Source organism: Berghia stephanieae, chromosome 14 (assembly GCF_034508935.2).
Source record: "Berghia stephanieae isolate SIO BIC M18660-M18661 chromosome 14, UCSD_Bste_1.3, whole genome shotgun sequence".
In the NCBI taxonomy this organism is placed as follows: Eukaryota; Metazoa; Mollusca; class Gastropoda; order Nudibranchia; family Aeolidiidae; genus Berghia; species Berghia stephanieae.
In genome coordinates, this window is record NC_088373.1 from 25,380,089 (window position 1) to 25,396,658 (window position 16,570).

Sequence of the window (16,570 nt, forward strand, 5' to 3'; positions counted from 1 at the left end):
AATTCTAAAATGGCGAGTTAATAAATGGTGTGTGATTGTTTTCCGTTTGGATTTTGTGTCATTTCATGTGTGTTATTTTTCAAAAGTCTATCATATTTTAGCCTTTAATGTGTCATTATGTTATGTTTAATGGGGTAAAGATTTACAATAATTTACCGTTTAACATTTATTAGAGTAACTTCTTACGAACTGTTGTCCTCTGGCGGAAACATTTGATCTGGAGATTGGACAATGCCAGTTTCTCATCAATTCGAACAATTTAGAACAGAGAGAAGACTTGTTCTTTTTTTCAAAATGGTTATTTTAATTAAAAATAGAAGTTGTATCTTTCAAAATGTTACAATGACAGTAGACTTAAGCAGCCTTGAGCTAAAAGATCGCGGTTTTCACAAAATATCTGGTAGAGTTTTTTTAATGGAATAATTTATCTGGCTATAATTAGTTTTATACATTTAGTTTCCAATAAGAATCTGTTCTGTCGCTATCTAATTCAGTTTGAAGTTTAGATATATAAAAATGAAGTTTTAGATTTGTTAATTGGATAAAATGAGGTTCGATATTTCAAGATTAAATAGCATAATCTTATTTGTGGTGTGTTCTTTAACATGTTTGTCATACTCATGGTCAATGCGGAAATGGAATAATGGTATATCTGGGAGGGGATCATATGCCCTCCAATGGTTTGGCAGGAGGTCACTTGCTGTGTATTCTATCCCCCTTATATCTATTTTCCAACTTGCTTTCTGTCTTTTTTTTTTCTTGGAATGAGATTACTTGGTTCTGTCCTAACCCTGTCTGGAGTCCTTGGCTGAGAGGAAAACAGTCAAGTATAGTATACGTTTTGTAAGATGATATTGTTTACCCTTGTAAATCATCTCTCTGTTACGTCATTGTTTTGAATATCAAGTTTAATTTTTTTTGGAATGTTTTCCCCGTTGTGGAATCCTGTGCTTGTGTCTGGATGTGACAAATTTCAGGTGATCTCAAACAAAGCTCATTGATAGTATATGCTCTTGGAATCTGCATCTTTTTCCTATTTGAACCATTCGCTTCGTCTTACCCTTTCTTATGTGCTTTAACTGTAAATCTATACTTATTTACTATTCCATTTTTTTACTGGCGCTTTAATAATCTTAACTCTTTCCTTCCCAATCATTTTCAGTATTTTCCCAAAATGTCAGGCTTACCAAGCAGAAAACTTGATTTTTTAAACTTTATGTTCTTATTGATAAAACAAAGATCATTCTTCAAAGTTTGTGATGTACAACATAAATCTGAATAAGAAAAATGTATATTGTGTCTTAACAAATGTGACGATTTTGCTGTAGGTGCTAAGGAGAGGGTAAGCGTGTTGCAAGCGCCGTAAAACCCTTTAAAACAAACAAATAATAATGATATATTCTAAATTACTATGAGTATTGTGATAATATCTTGGACTTGGAGTGTCAAGTCAGTACCTGTACGTGCTTTGTAACAAAGTCAGGCGATATTAATTGTGTCCCACCGACTCCAAAACGGTGTTATGTCACGTTAAATCCAATGATTGAATTTGAATCGTAAGCTTAACGTATGAAATTTGAGTAAAAATAAGTTTTTGACAAAGATGAGCGCCACTTAAATCGATCGATGTAATTCGGAGGACGATTTTTATTTATAATAATAATAATAACATAATATATATTTAAGGGAGGGGGGGGGGGGTTGGGGGTGAAGTTAGATTTTTTTGTTTTGTTTTGGTTGGGGGGGGGGGGTGTTGATATTTTTTTCTCTTAGAGTTTCGGTAGTACACTCTTTAATGTCAGCCAATTCCTGGCAAGCTTTGACATCAAAGCTAAAGCGTCACCCAAAAACGCTCGTCGGTCAGGCTCTGAGTGAATGAAAATGTCACCCTTCTAGTTGATGATCAAGCTAGATGTTGCTTGACTGTATAACAAAATGATATACAGTCACACATAATATTATTAAACGATGGACTGTGTGGTTTAGTGGTATGACATTTTCATCCGGGCCAAAAAGTCCAGGGTTTGAGTTCCGCTCCAAGCGGCACATAGTTGAGTCCTTGCAAAACGCTCTTTAGTCGAATTCTGTCACGCTGAGGTGTAAAATAGGTACATGGTCGTTAACAGCGTTGTCTCCATTGAAAAAAATTGAAATAGTATGGCCAAACAGGCGTCACGTCTCGTCCTACATGTTAAGTGTTTGCATGCTAGGCACCCCTTGCAAAGCTCTTTGATTAAATTAACTGGGTATTGCGCTATATTAATGCTCAATTTTTAAAAAGAGTTGTTTAAGGAGATTTTTTGGGGTCTAATTTTAGGTTTGTTTACTTTCTGACATTGTGTATCGTGCACACATTTCCAAATAATGATAATATCAAATACTACTGTTGTGAACAAGTCTGAGGTTCAATCCCCAATCGAAGTAGACTGATGTTTTGGGATGTTTTTTTTTCTTCTATTTTTCCTTCTTGATTTGTCTGGTACCTTTCTCATACACCCTTGTTCAGATCTTTATCTTATACCGGTGCCTGCTCCCTAGTTTCTTAATTTCAAAAATGATGTGGAGGCAGAAAAAGAACTAGTGAGTACTTTAAAAAGACACAGCGAGCGCTGACAAAGACATTAGAGAGAGACTCATTTCAATTGATCTCGTCTTTGGTCACGGAGCCATTGGTTGATTAATTTGTAAGACAGAGTAACACTCGTATTGACTCAAATTGTGTTCTTATCAACAATGGATTCTACCACAATGTTCTGGATTGTCATCCTTGCTGCGGTCATTGGTAAGATATTATTATTCTTTTGTTATTTTTTTTCAGTTCAGAAATGTTTGTATAATAATATATGAAACCTGGCTGGGGAGGGGGGGGGGGGGGGGGGGGGGGGGGGGGGGGGGGGTGCCTCCTTAGCTCAGTTGATAGAGCTCTCGCTTCACAAATAAAGAGATCCGAGATCGATCCTGGTTGGAGTCGAGAGATTTTTTCTGACCCCCCCCCCCCCCCACCTTCCCCTCTGTCCACCCAGTAGTGATTGGGTAGCTGGGTCTGATTGATTTGTCGTAAATTACATTGCGATAGACTAGCGTCCTTTCGAAAGGGTAGACGGCAATTGCTATATAGAAACCGTGATAAACTCCGGCTTCGTGGGCGTCATGGGTCTGACGGATTACTTTTTGATATGTAACCCATTGGCTCAAAATGGTATTGTATCTCAGTGAAATAGGTAGGAAAAACTGAGTTTGAAATTATAATACGTAGTTAGAATGAGCAAATTTAATATTTTTGCTTTTCAAAAACAAAAGCATTACCCTGGGTTCAAATAGTGTAAGTTAAATTTTAAAAAGGTATTTTACGTATCAGGTCAACCCACCCGATATAGTACCGTTTTGAGACGATTTGTCACTTGTATGTAATCTATGGCGATGTGGTCTTGTGGTATGACCCGCTTTTGGACCGTAAGGCCTTGGGTTCGAGCCTCGATGGGCGCATAGTTTAGGCCTTGGAAAAGGCTCTTTACTCACTTTCACCGTACTTAGGTGTCAAATGAGTACCTGGCCGTTAACAGCGTTGTCTCTGTCCGAAAAAAATGCAACATCGCCTAACAGACGTCATGTTCCGTCCTACATGTTAAGTATTGCTGTTGGCCAGGGACCCCTTGTAAATCGCTTTGAGCACGTTTAGTGGATATTGCTCTATTTTTTAATTAGGGGAATGCGATTGTCACTGATTATGTCCCTTTGTTGTGCCAATCAAAATGAACACTCTCATGAGGACAACTTGCATGGAAACAATAAATGTTTTGAAAGGCTGGATTATCAATGGGGTGTGAACAAAACTCACAAATCGTATAGATAGTATGCGCTTGGCTAAGAATCTCACAACATTGCCGTCCGGATGTATAACGGGCAAACACACAAAACTGTGTGTAACCATGATCTTTTATAGTCTGGTTAATATAGTTTAGTGAGATGTACTCATAAACGCGGATGGCAAAAAACAATAACAAAGCTTCGAGTGACGTCATCTTCATTCTATCTATAGATAGATAGTATGCACTTGGCTAAGAATCTCACAACATTGCCATCCGGATGCATAACGGACCATCACAAAAAACTATGCATGACCTTGAACTATTATAGTATGGATAATACAGTTTAGAGAGAATTACTCATAAACGTGGATGGCAAAAAACAATAACAAAGACCTGCGTGACGTCAACTTCATTCTATCTATAGAATATATAGCAGTTACACGATGTCAATCTTGTGCTCAAAATTTTAGAATGTTTCTTGTTCACTTGATTATAGATGCTGTACGCTTGGCTAAGAAACTCACAGCATTGCAATCCGGAAATACAACGGACTGACCCACAAGTCTGAGTCACCTTGAACGTTTATAATTTAGTTAATACTGTTTAGTGAGAATTATTCATAAACGCCCAAAAAACAAAACAATAACAAAGACCTGTATAGATAGTATGCGCTTGGCTAAGAAGCTCATAACATTGCCATCCGGAAGTATAACGGACCAACACACAAAACTGTGTGTATCCATGAACGTTTATAGTCTGGTTAATGCAGTTCAGTGAGAATAACTCACAAATACGGATGGCAAAAAACAATAACAAAGACCTAAGTGACGTCATCTTTGAAACAATGCCACACGAAGCAGTGAAAAAAATGCAAGAAAAATATTTTAGAATCAATCCCAAAAAAAACCCAGCCTGCTTGACAGGGGATTAAACCTGATACTTCCTGATTACCAGTCAGACGTGTTATCATTACACCATAGTGTTTACCCAATAGTTGGGACGATTAAATGCCTATATATTTTGTTCACAAAGGTCGGCATTATGAATTCTATCATCCCAACTCTAGGGTTACTTGTATTTTCCCTCTGCTTTGTCTGTCGCTGTTTCATTTTTAAAAATTGAGCTTTTATATAGAGCAATATCCACTAAATGTGCTCAAAGCGCTAAACAAGGGGTCCATGGCCAACAGCAACAGTTAACATTTAGGACGAGACATGACGCCTGTTAGGCGATGTTACCATTTTTTATCGGACAGACACAAAGTTGTTAACGGCCAGGTACTCATTTTACACCTGAGTACGGTGAGAGAATGTGAGTAAAGAGCCGTCTCCATGGACTCAACGATGCGCCGAGCGAGGCTCGAAACCAGGAGCTTCCGATCCGAAAGCGAGTGTCATACCCTAGACCACATAGCCGCGTACACACTTTTTCAGATCTTGATTATACAGACAAAATGTCTGTAATATTATTATTGAGGAAAACATTGAGTCAAGCATGAAGATAAGAATTTGGCTTGGCGGAAAAACTTCTATATTTAACTTGGACTGATAACATAACAATAGGAGACTATTTGAAGCTTATCTGTTGTTGACAAATCTCTCTCTCTCTCTCTCTCTCTCTCTCTCTCTCTCTCTCTCTCTCTCTCTCTCTCTCTCTCTCTCTCTCTCTCTCTCTCTCTCTCTCTCTCTCTCTCTCTCTGGTCTCCCTCTCTCTCTATTTATCCCTTAGGTTTCCTCAGTCTCTTTCTTTGTATATATATATATATATATATATATATATATATATATATATATATATATATATATATATATAATATATATATATATATATATATATAATATATATATATATATATATATATATATATATAGAGAGAGAGAGAGAGAGAGAGAGAGAGAGAGAGAGAGAGGGAGAGAGAGAGAGAGAGAGAGAGAGAGAGAGAGAGATTAACAATATTTGCAATAATACACCCTTTGATACTAAAGGCGTAACAATTTTCAAGAACTAAAACAAAAACAAACCCCCCCAAAAAACTACAACAAAAACAAAAACAAGAAGCAAACAAACAAACAAACAAACAAATGACAATAATAAATAAATAAAGAAACAGTAATTTCACTCTTGTTAGGCCAGAATTGAAACGACCGAAAAAGTCGCAAGCGCTGTGAATCCTCCAACCCCCCCCCCCCCCCCCCCCCCCCCCCCCCAAAAAAAAAAAAAAAAAAAAAAAACAACAACAACAAAGATAAAGCTATTAGCTATACTGTGTAATAATGTGTCAAGGTTTTACAAACTACACACTGCTATCCTGCAGTGTGTCGTATCGATAAATCGTGCAGAAATCTTTGACCAAACAATACACATATTTGTACAAGATTGGTAAGTGATAAGAAGAGCACCAGTCAAAATCGGGTATCCCAAGTTAGATCTTGGTTTTCGTTAACACATTACATTCTGACACATCTCAGCATGGTAGGGACATGGAATAATGCCTTTGTTCACGATTGAACAGTATAGATAGAATGAAGTTGACGTCACTCGGGTCTTTGTTATTGTTTTTGCCATCTGCGTTTATGAGTAAACTCTCACTAAACTGTTTAAACCAGACTATACGCGTTTAAGTTTACACATTGTTTTGTGTGTACGTCCGTTATACTTCGGGTGGCAATGTTGTGAGCTTCTTAGCCAAGCGCATACTATCTATAGAGAAAAGATAGAACGGAGTTGATGTCACTCAGGCCTTTGTTATTGTTTAGCGGCTCTTCTCTTTATTCTTATATTTTATCCGTGCCCGACGTTTTTATCCGGAAGACGGCAGAGGACGGCAATGCCCGCGTCGTTGGAGTCAGTCTCCGGTGTGGGTTAGCCCTTACTCGTCCCTCTTCCATCATCTTGTGATTCCAGTCTATCAATCAACTAGCATAAAGCTTTTACGTCACCAGGTACATCCAATTGTCAGAAACCAGAAATTGTCAACGATATTCTGCCAGATATCCAAAGAGTTGGATTAACCGCCAGACTCAATTGCACTGTTGCCAGATTGGGACACTTTAAGGTAAGAGTACATTTATTCATATATCTATCATTCTACTTCCCTGTACTTGAACCCTTTGATATTCTAAGTCGAATTATTCAAGACGTGTTTAGTTTCGCACATTCTTCTTTCCCTGTCTGTAATGCCCTTTTAGCAGACACAAGACACCGTAATTCCATGTCCTCCTTTAAAGCCCCTTTGAAAATAAAGTACTTCCTTTGAGTTTGCTGTGATATATATATGGACCTGGGAAACATTTTGAAAAACAAACAGATGTCGTTCGGGATTAGATTCCGAGTCTTGAAGTCCTACGTGTGGCCAATCTTGTTATACGGATGCGAAAGCTGGACTACAAATGCAGAAACACAAAAGAACATTGAAGCTTTTGAAATGTGGTGCTTGAGAAGGATGCAGAGAATATCGTATACTGCACACAAAACGAACGAAGAAGTGCTAAAACAAACATACCAACAAAGGAAACTAATGCCCTTAATAGTGGATCGACAACTATCCTTTTTCGGACACATAGTAAGGAAAGATAAGAATGAATACCTGGCAAGTTGTGGAAAAATACCTGGTAAACGCGCCCGGGGGAGACAAAGAAAAACACTCATAGACCAACTGAAGGGCTTCACCAACCTAACAATCCAAGAGCTGTTTGAAAAAGCAAGAGACAGGGAGGAATGGAGAGAGATAATTCATGCAGTATCCGAAGCCTGGACCAGGCATGGAACCTAGAAGAAGAATATATATATATATATATATATATATATATATATATATATATATATATATATATATATATATATATATATATATGTATATCTGTACAATCGGCGGAAAGGGGCGATATAGAAATTACGCTTTATTATCAATATTATTATTATTATTATTATTATTATTATTATTATTATTATTATTATTATTATTACTATTTTTATTATTATTATTATTATTATTATTATTATTATTATTATTATTATTATTATTATTATTATTATTATTATTATTATTATTATTACTATTATTATTATTATTATATCTTTCTATGTATTTAATCATTTGTTTGTTTATTTATTCATGATTTATTTACCTATATTTATTTACGAGAAGCTCAAAATTTTCAAAGCATGGAGCCGGAGTTTATCCTCGCGATCGCTTCTATAACGTGAAACGGACAGTAGTAATTCCCTTACTATACTTTAGGTAGGATACTCGTCTACCGCAAAGTACTTTCCGACAGATCTAACAAATCGAGTTACCCAATCGATATAGGTGGACAGGGGGACAGAGTGGGGGGGGGGGGCATAAAAACCCCCACTGCTTCCGAAATGGATTTCGATTTGTGTATGAAGCGAATGCTTTATCAATTGAGTTATCAGGACCCCCCCCCCCCCCCCCCCACACACACACACACACGATTTAAAAATGTCCCTTTTGGGATGCAATAAAGTATTACTATTATTATTATTATTATTATTATTATTATTATTATTATTATTATTATTATTATTATTATTATTATTATTATTATTATAGAATCGTTGTCAAATTATGAATTGAGGTGAAAAGACGCTCGTGTCAGACCAGTCTTTGGTGATTCCCGTTTGATGGAGTCAATGTGTTTGGTCAACGGCATAACATGGTAGGATTACATAAATAACAATGTGAAATTGAATGTAAGCTTCAATTTAATTACAAAAACAAATCAAATGAACGTTCATCCTGTTTTGTTGATAAAGGGGAAACCCGCAACGTTCATTTGATTTGTTTTTGTAATTAAATTGAAGCTTACATTCAATTTCATATTGTTATTTATTTCTTCGAGTTTCGAGCAGCAACATTTACATTATGGTAGGATCACAATATTACTGTCGTCAGATATCTCGAGAGCCAGCTACCAACTCAATAGATATCTCGAAGATGACGTCACTCAGGTCTTTGTTATTGTTTTTTGCCATCCGCGTTTATGAGTAGTTCTCACTAAATTGTATTAACCAGACTATAAACGATCATGATTACACACAGTTTTGTGTGTTGGTCCGTTATACTTCCGGATGGCAATGTTGTGAACTTCTTAGCCAAGTGCATACTATCTATACAAGATCCTCCTTTCACAAATGTTATGCGGAGGGTGACAGGGATTGAAAAATCAAAAACAAAAGATCACAACAAAAAACAAATGTCTAGCCCCAGCCTGGCACTTTACACCCATCGCCACTCTCGACCTGGGTGGAAAAGTGTGTTCAGCTTTAGGCAATGAAGGGTATCTTTAGGCAGGATATCCATAGGGGATTATGTTTCAAGGGTCTATTCCAAGAGGAGACTGTTAAGGCATTGCACTGTGATCCGGATGACCCGGGTTCGAACCCCGCTTCAGGCACTTTCGTTTTTTTCCTTGAGCAAGATTATTAACCCCTAATTTGCTCGCGTGGACAACATGGGTGGTTCCTGTTGACATCAGACATCTTGTTTGATGAGTTATCTATATTCCTTCGTCGAGTGCCTAGGCGACGATATCTTATGATATCGTGGCGCAAAAGGCATAATTTACATATATATATATATATAAATCCTTTGATTAATTGATTGATTGCTTTCTTACCAGGTCCAATGGTCATTCAACGGTCGGATCAAATACACCATAAGCATAGACCAAGAGATCAAGGTACTCAATAACATACTCGGAGGGGTACCACAATACCAGGTGAAAAGGTTCGTCGATGCCAAGAATGATCGAACTACTTTCCAGCTCGTCATTGCTCGGATTCGTCCGGAATATTCCGGAACCTACGAATGTATGGTAGTCCAGCCAGCTGTCGGTATCGTTCACTGGACCAAGAAGACTGGAAAAGTCACCGTTCTCTGTGAGTCTTTGAATAAATAGAAGATACATTAATGGATAAATAAAATAAATAAAATTCCTTTTATGTGAGATTATGTGGTCTTGTGGTATGACACTCGCTTTCGGATCGGAAGGTCCTGGGTTCGAGCCTCGCTCGAAGCATAGTTGAGTCCTTGTGAAAGACTCCTTACTCACATTATCTCACCGTACTCAGGTGTAAAATGAGTACCTGGTTGTTATCAGATTTGTCTCTGTCCGAAAAAAAATTGTAATATCGCCTAAGTGTTGCTGTAGGCTAGGAATCCTTTGTAAAGCGATTTGAGCACGTTAGTGGATATTGCGCTATATAAAAGCTCAAGTTGTTTATTCATCCTATAGGGGAAATTTGTCTCTGTAGTCTATTACAAGGGAACACTGGAATAACCCAGGCGTCAGCCGCATTTAGCGCCGAAAATTGAGCTAGGGCTAGGTGACTTGCTCAAGGTCACACAGCGCTGCGGCGGGTTAACGAATTCGGTTCCTTTCGGGTACGGAGCAAAGACTGTACCGATGAGCCACGCTGCATAAGTAAAAAATAATGATGAATACATAAATAAATGAAAATATACTATTTATATTTTTTTTTAACTTGAACTTTTTATATGGCGCAATATCCACTAAACGTGCTCATAGCGTTTAACAAATGGTGCCTGACCAACAACAACACGTAACACGTATACTGAGACATGACGACGCCTGTTAGGCGATATTACAATTTTATTTCCGACAGAGACAACGCTATTGACAGCAAGGTACTCTTTATACGCCTGAATAAGGAATGAGATTAGCATAAGAGTAGCGTCCATTGGTTGGACGTCACCTTACAGAGAGAACGTCAACATTGTTTTGCGCATGCGTCTCTCTCGTCCTCGCTTTCGGTGAAGTGTCTCATGCCGTTTTCACCGGAAGCGAGGACGAGAGACGCATGCGCAAAACCAATATGGCGTTCTCTCTCTAATAACTTCTCCGCCGGTGACGTTCCAATCAAGGGACGCTACTCTTCCGCTAATCTTATTCCTATACGGCGAGAGGATGTGAGTAAAAAGCCTTTTTCAAGCACTCAGCTTTGCGCCGAGCGAGGCTCGAACCCAGGACATTCTGCCAGGGTAAGGAACCTCATTCTAAGACACTGGCAGAATACAATATGGAAAACGCTATATTATGGGAGGATAGAAGACACCGCGAGTGTGGCCTCTCGTCCAAAATGGGTCATCGACAACAACAAAATAAACATCCAGTCAACTTGATCTTTTCGATCTTGTATAAATCTGTGCGCAACACCTGTTTATTATATGCGGCTATGTGGTCTAGTAGTATGACACTTGCTTTGGTAACGGAAGTACCTGGGTTCGAGCCTCTATCGGCGTATAAATGAGTCCTTGGAAAAGGCTCTTTACTCTCTTATTCTCACCGGACTCGGATGTAAAATGAGTACCTGGCCGTTAACAGCGTTGTCTGTGTCCGAAAATAAAAATGTAATATCGCCTAATAGGCGTCATATCCCGTCCTACATGTTAAATTTGATCTTTTATATAGCGCAATATCCACTAAAAGTGCTCAAATCGCTTTACAATGTTAAGTGTTGCTGTTGGCCGGGGTCCCCTTGTAAAGGGCTTTGAGCCAGTTTAGTGGATATTGCTCTATATATAAGCTCTTTTTTTCATTACTTATCCACAGATAATAATAAAGTGTTCTTTTATAACGCTACATGCCGAAGCCTCAAAGCGCTTTACTTGTCAAACCATGAACACACTCGTACCGAGCCAAACAGACACACACAACAGTCGCACACACTAACTATGCAAGTTTTACTAAATGAAATTGACATTCAACAAAATGGAATCAAAAAATAAAACGCACAATTTACTCATCAATAAGAAAATGCCTAGGATGAAAATTTCTGAAAAAGATGAGTTTTAGATTTTTCTTAAAATTTTCAGATGCACCAATCATCAAGCCAGGATCTACCACCTTTGTCAAACTCCTGCGTAAGGGATCGGACGACTCCATCCACTGTGACGCCCACGGCGTGCCGGCCCCAAATATCACCTGGGCCAGATCTGACGGGCAAGTCCTGTCCACTGGGAAGGCCATGTTCAGGGTGTGTTGGAATACTAGAATACTCTCTCTCTCTCTCTCTCTCTCTCTCTCTCTCTCTCTCTCGCTCTCTTCCTCGTTCGCTCCATCGCTCTCTCTCTCTCTCGCTCTCCATCTCTCTCTCCCTCCACTCTCTCCCCCCTCTCCCTCTCCCCTCCCCCCTCTCTCTCCCTCCCCTCTCTCTCTCCCTTCCTCCCTCTCTCTCTCCCTTTCCCTCTCTCTCTCTCTCTCCCTCCTCTCGCTTTTTCTCCCTCTATCTCTCTCGCTCTCTCTACTCTCTCTCTTTCTCTCTCACACACACAAACACACACACATACACACACACACACACATGATCTATCTTTCTCATTCACTTCCATCCGTCATTATTCTGTCCTTTTTTAAAATCACGGCAGATCCATTGGATAAATCATCATTCATCATCATCGACATCATCATTGTAAGAAAGATGAATGTAAGACAAGGGCTGTTATGGCGATACATGTTTAGTTCCACTGTGGTTAGGTTCAAGGAAATCATTGAAAAAACATTGAACTTTTATATAGCGCAATATCCACTAAACGTGTTCAAAGTGCTTGACAAGGGGTCCCTGGCTAACAGTAACACTTAACATGTAGGACGAGATATGACACCTGTTAGGCGATATTACAATTTTTTTTCGGACAGATACAACGCCGTTAACGATCATGTACTCATTTTACTCCTGAGTACGCTGAGAGAATGTGAGTAAAGAGCCTTTTCCAAGGACTCAACTATGCGCCGAGCGAGGCTCGAAACCAGGACCTTCCGATCCGAAAGCGAGTGTCATAGCACTAGACCACATAGCCGCACAGGCTAGTGCACGGTCTATCAATACCGTCAATAAAATTGATGGGCTCTTTCACTTTATATTGTAATAAGATGTGATGGTTAGCTGACAAAATACCAAAAACGAAAAGGAATATGTTAGTCATGGGACAGCGTGGCTCAGCTGTACGGTCTTTGCTTCATAGACGGAAGGTACAGAGTATGTGCACTAACTGTGTGGTCTTGAGCAAGTCATCTAGCCTTAGCTCACATTTTCGGCGCTGCATTGCGGCTGACGCCTGGGTTATTCCAGTCTTCCTTTGGAATAGCTGCTAAAGAAAATTCTCCTAACGGATGAAATATAATTTTTTAAAAAATTATTATCACAAAATGGATGTCGACCAACTCATCTTCATTTCTATCGTGGCTGTCATAACATGTTATAAAACAACTCCAATTATGTCTTTCCCAAGGGTAAAACTCTGACCATCCGAGGTGCTAATGCCCAGCATACAGGTGTCTACAGGTGTGTTGCTGACAACCAAATAAGACCGCCTGCCGAAGCTCTGGTACAAGTAAGAATATTTACTATTTATTTAATAATAATAATAATAATAATAATAATAATAATAATAATAATAATAATAATAATAATAATAATAATAATAATAATAATAATAATAATAATAATAACAAGAATAATAATTTTTTTGACGATGATGTAATGATGACGATACTAATAATAATAATAATAATAATAATAATAATAATAATAATAATAATAATAATAATAATAATAATAATATTAATAATAATAATAATAATAATAATAATAATAATAATAATAATAATAATAATAATAATAATAATAATAATAATAATAGAGATGATGATAATTATTATTATTTATTTGCTATGCCTTTTAATTAAAATTCTCAAACATTTGGCCGCCAGATGAAACATTCCAACACACCAAAAGATGTGTAGCCTTAAACGTTTACAGTCAAATAGGAGCCATCTATATTCAGGTTTTCGTCCAACCCAGTCATTGATCACATGATTTGTTGCAGTCCAACGATTGGATAATTCCTAATAAATATAACGTGGTCAAAGCTGAGAACTTCCAAATCAAACAAAGGTTTATTTAATCAATCAAAATCGATACGTGTCTTGTCAATTGATGGTTCGCCCGTTACTAAACATTGACCAATCAGCCTGAGATTGGTATCTTAGCACATGTCAAACACACAAAGAGGACAGACCCAGTTTGTGAGTATTTCTCACAATATTTTGACACACTGATAAAGGAGTTGTCTTGCAAAACCTGACGACGGGATTGCTGTTTACTCCCGGTGAGAGACAAGCGCTTCAGGTGGTAATGAGTCTTCGGTTCCTGGTCAGCGGTTGATTTCAGGGTCAAAATATAGTTTATTTTAAAGTTTTGAGTCAAATATTTTTTTTAAAAAACCAACTGAAATGTTTATTCAACGACATTTGACGTAATTTTCAAAAGTGTATGCACTGTAAATTGATTGAAGAACTGAAGGCTCATACTATAAGATAATAGTAAAAAAGGTACCCATGCGAATAGTGGGGTCCATTGTGGAACATCTATTCGCAGTAGTAGAAGCGCTCTCCCGTCTCTGAAAATTAGTTATTGTCCCCTCACGGAACACAACACTATTTTCTGTTAAAAATGGCGTCTTGTCGAATGGCTTGAAGTTGAATGAGTTTGAGAAGGAAAGAAAACTCAACTGTCATGACTCACAAAAACAAACTTATCGACGGGAGAGCGACACAATATTGGAAGGGGAATAACAAACTAAATAACCATTAACATAAACAATAACTCGATTGCATCCCATAGACCGTATCTGTCGGAAAAAAAAATTAATATCGCCTTGCAGGCGTCATGTCCCGTCCGACATGTTTAGTGTTACTGTTGGTCAGGGACCCCTTGTAAAGCGCTTGCTTTGAGCACGTTTCGTAGATATTGCGCTATATAAAAGCTCAAACTCAATCTCTCCGGTGTGGGTTAGCCCTAAGACCAATCTCGTAATGTTGTTATGACCAGCATTTAAAATTCTAAATTATTTTTTTTTTGTCTGTTTCTCTGTGGTGATTAGGTGTATGTGTACCAGCCACCCACGGTCAGAGTGTTACAGGATTCTGTTGGTCAGTTCGCGAATGGGCGGTTGGAGGCCAAGCTAGACTGTCTTGTGCAAGGTAAGAAATAGAATAGGAATAGAACCACCTTCAGAACATGTCTGTTGCCCAACTTGATCAGCCCGAAGTAGCCTTCATTAACTTATTGATGTGCGTTTAGGATAAAATACTTACAACATCCGCCAGCCGGAATTACCGTATGTAGTGTAACATCGAACTGTATAATGTGAGTGATAGAAAAATGGATGTCTTAACATAATAAAGAGTCGAGTGAGGTCTACTTCGTTCGTTGTCATTGTTAACTTATAGATAGAATGAAGTTGACGTCACTCGGGTCTTTTTTTTATTGATATTTTTACCATCCATGTTAATGAGTAATTTTCATTCAACTGTATTAACCATACTATAAACGGTCAAGGTTACACATAGTTTTATGTGTTGGCCCGTTATACTTCCGGATGGCAATGTTATGAGTTTCTTAGCCAAGCACACAGCATCAACGGACTTGTATTTTGACGGGGTTTTTTTTGTTGTTGTTTTTTTTGTGTTGTTTGTATTTTTTTTTTTTTTGGGAGGGGGGGAGTTAATGTCAAGCTTTGAGCAGTCCCATAATTTATAAGCATTGCTCATCATTTGAATAGGTAGTATGCGCTTGACTTAGAAACTCACATTTCCATCCTGAAGTATAACGGACCAACACACAAAACAGTGTGTAACCTTGAACGTTTGTAGCCTGGTTAATACAGTTTAAGTGAGAATTACTCATAAACATGGATGGCAAAAAGCAATAAAAAATACCAGAGTGACGTCAACTTCATTCTATCTATATAGGCGATTGGAAAACCTGTTCAGAGACGTGAAGAGTTGCAATGCAATTTTGTTCAAGACAGTTTGTCAAAGTATTTATTATGGTTTTGCCTTTAGGTTCATCTTTTCATGACATCAGATTCTGGTGCTGGAAATATATTGTAATGAGCTGATCATGGTTGGTTTTTTTTTTAATGAGCTTAAAATTGACATTTTTTATAGCGCGATATCCACTAAATGTGCTCAAAGCGTTTTACAAGGGGTCCCTGGCCAACAGTAACATTAAAAATTTAGGACGGGACATGACGCCTGTTAGGCGATGTTGCATTTTTTTCGGACATAGACAACGGTGTTAACGGACAGGTACTCATTTTACACCTGAGTACGGTGAGAGAATGTGAGTAAAGAGCCTTCTCCAAGGACTCAACTATGCGCCGAGCGAGGCTCTAACCCAGGACCTTCCCATCCGAAAATGAGTGTCATACCACTAGACCACATAGCCGCATGTTTTACAGTGTAGGGTATAAGGCGTGGGTTGGTTACGGACGGCAGCTAATATTGTATATTATGTTATAATATTGTTATAATTTACATCCCAAAGCCAAAGGTATTGAGTTAAAACTGTTCCTACGTTTCTGCCTGTTATTTCTGCTTGAATTGGCTTGTGCCGACGTGCACATATGTACAGGTCTGATAACCGAACGCAGTTATTATTATATGTTTGATTCAATACCGTTGTAATGGAAAATATTCTGCCTGCATTGGTTTGAAATGATTTCCATTATAACAATAACAGCCCCACAACTTGGGTTATCAGACCTGCAAATAAGTACACGTCGACTTTTACTATTTTTAAATATTTATTTTATTACTTATTTAATCATTAATTTATTACTAAACACTGTTTTTCTATCAGTCGTCTAATGATTACGTATTTTGTTTGGTCCCCCTCAGGCTACCCGACACCGACCGTCAACTGGGGAAAAT

The 16,570-nt window shown here is 38.0% G+C and overlaps 1 protein-coding gene across 8 annotated transcripts in view; it reads left to right on the forward strand.

Moving 5' to 3' along the window:
- Positions 1-16,570, forward strand: part of LOC144959854 (protein amalgam-like) — a 19,809-nt gene continuing 3,239 nt past the window's right edge. The window contains exons 1-8 of one of the 8 annotated variants that reach the window (XM_078892654.1): positions 1-27; positions 2,539-2,782; positions 6,752-6,864; positions 9,452-9,710; positions 11,668-11,828; positions 13,084-13,185; positions 14,737-14,836; positions 16,538-16,570. The exon at positions 16,538-16,570 is cut by the window's right edge and continues 59 nt beyond it. In XM_078892654.1, coding sequence (XP_078748780.1) covers positions 2,734-2,782; positions 6,752-6,864; positions 9,452-9,710; positions 11,668-11,828; positions 13,084-13,185; positions 14,737-14,836; positions 16,538-16,570 — 817 coding nt within the window. In that variant the 5' untranslated portion in view covers positions 1-27; positions 2,539-2,733. Of the gene's footprint in view, positions 135-416; positions 552-2,506; positions 2,783-6,751; positions 6,865-9,451; positions 9,711-11,667; positions 11,829-13,083; positions 13,186-14,736; positions 14,837-16,537 lie in introns of those variants that run through there. The other 7 variants (XM_078892652.1, XM_078892651.1, XM_078892650.1 and 4 more) reach the window with 7 other exon arrangements.